General features: G+C 41.8%; 1 protein-coding gene across 1 annotated transcript; it reads right to left on the minus strand.

Annotated features, from left to right (window-relative positions):
* Nucleotides 1–123: 123 nt before the first annotated feature.
* Nucleotides 124–1,003, minus strand: LOC107682770 (FAST kinase domain-containing protein 2-like). Its single transcript, XM_016478919.1, has 2 exons — nt 939–1,003; nt 124–800 (listed from the first exon to the last, which is right to left on the minus strand). The coding sequence occupies exon 2, from the start codon at nt 745–747 to the stop codon at nt 124–126; it is 624 nt and encodes a 207-aa protein (XP_016334405.1). The 5' UTR covers nt 748–800; nt 939–1,003.
* Nucleotides 1,004–1,132: the final 129 nt, after the last annotated feature.

The following is a 1,132-nucleotide window of genomic DNA, read 5'->3' on the forward strand; positions in this document are numbered from 1 at the left end:
CTTTTTATAAATCTACTTATACAATCAAATATTTTTTTTATCTATTACAGCATCCATGATTGAGATTTAATGTGTGAATTAATGAATATGTGAAGATAGCAGAAGACAAAACCTCCAAAGTGATCAGATTCTCAGGACTTCACTCACCTGTATGACACGCAGCAGCGTCTGCACAACACCTGTGTTTTGTGAAACTCCCAGGTTGACGATGGCCAGCAGACTGTAGGCTAGATCTTCGCTCCTCATGCGCCAGGCGTCAGTCACGGCGCGTTCACAGACCTCCTCAAACATCGGGTGCTCAAACATCAGCTGCAGCTCACAGCGCCGCTGCTCGTCCGTCATCCACTTTGAGCTCTCCCACATGCGCGAGAAGATGCTGCTGAGGTGCTGATGTGACGCGGGGAACCGTTTCAACGTGTCCAGCACATCCGTGGGGCACGACGAGTTCTGCAAATGTGTGTAGAAAGGAGTCCTTTCTGCTTTATCTGAGAGTTCGCTGGTCTCTGGAGAGGCAGCAGCTCGTTTAATCTGAACATTAAGAACTTCTTCTCCACTCTGACTGTAATACCGGATTTGTTTTAATGCGTGTCCTTGTGTGCTTTTTCTCCCCAGCTGAGATGACACAGCAAAGCCTCTGCTTTTATAACATAAAGACGTCTGTGTCCATGTAAAAGAGTCACATTTCCACAGTGGCGTGGATCTCAGAGCACATCTGAGCATGTCCAAACCTGATTTATACATGCTCATGTTATCATCACAAAGCACAGGGTGATTCTCCAAAGCTTCAGACAAAGTTTAACCTGCTGCAACAAATGAAAAAGTTAAATAGAAACCTCTGTACTTACTACAGTTTGTGTTACTACTGTAAAATCATCATGAAAAAACAAATGAGTTCTTTTGGCTCAATTGTAGTGTATTTTGGCTGAAACTGATCTTACCGTTCATTCGTTTTATGTGCTCTCCGACAGGGTCACAGGTTGGATGCAAGATCTTGATATTTTACTAGAATCAGAAAAACACAGAATTAAATACATATTTGTATGCACTTATCTGTATGCCCTGCTGCAAAGAAAATACATTTCCTTATATATTAACAATCAATGTATTAAATTATTGCTAATATACAGAATTT

The sequence above is a fragment of the Sinocyclocheilus anshuiensis genome, unplaced genomic scaffold (assembly GCF_001515605.1).
Source record: "Sinocyclocheilus anshuiensis isolate Anshui unplaced genomic scaffold, SAMN03320099.WGS_v1.1 C32571014, whole genome shotgun sequence".
In the NCBI taxonomy this organism is placed as follows: Eukaryota; Metazoa; Chordata; class Actinopteri; order Cypriniformes; family Cyprinidae; genus Sinocyclocheilus; species Sinocyclocheilus anshuiensis.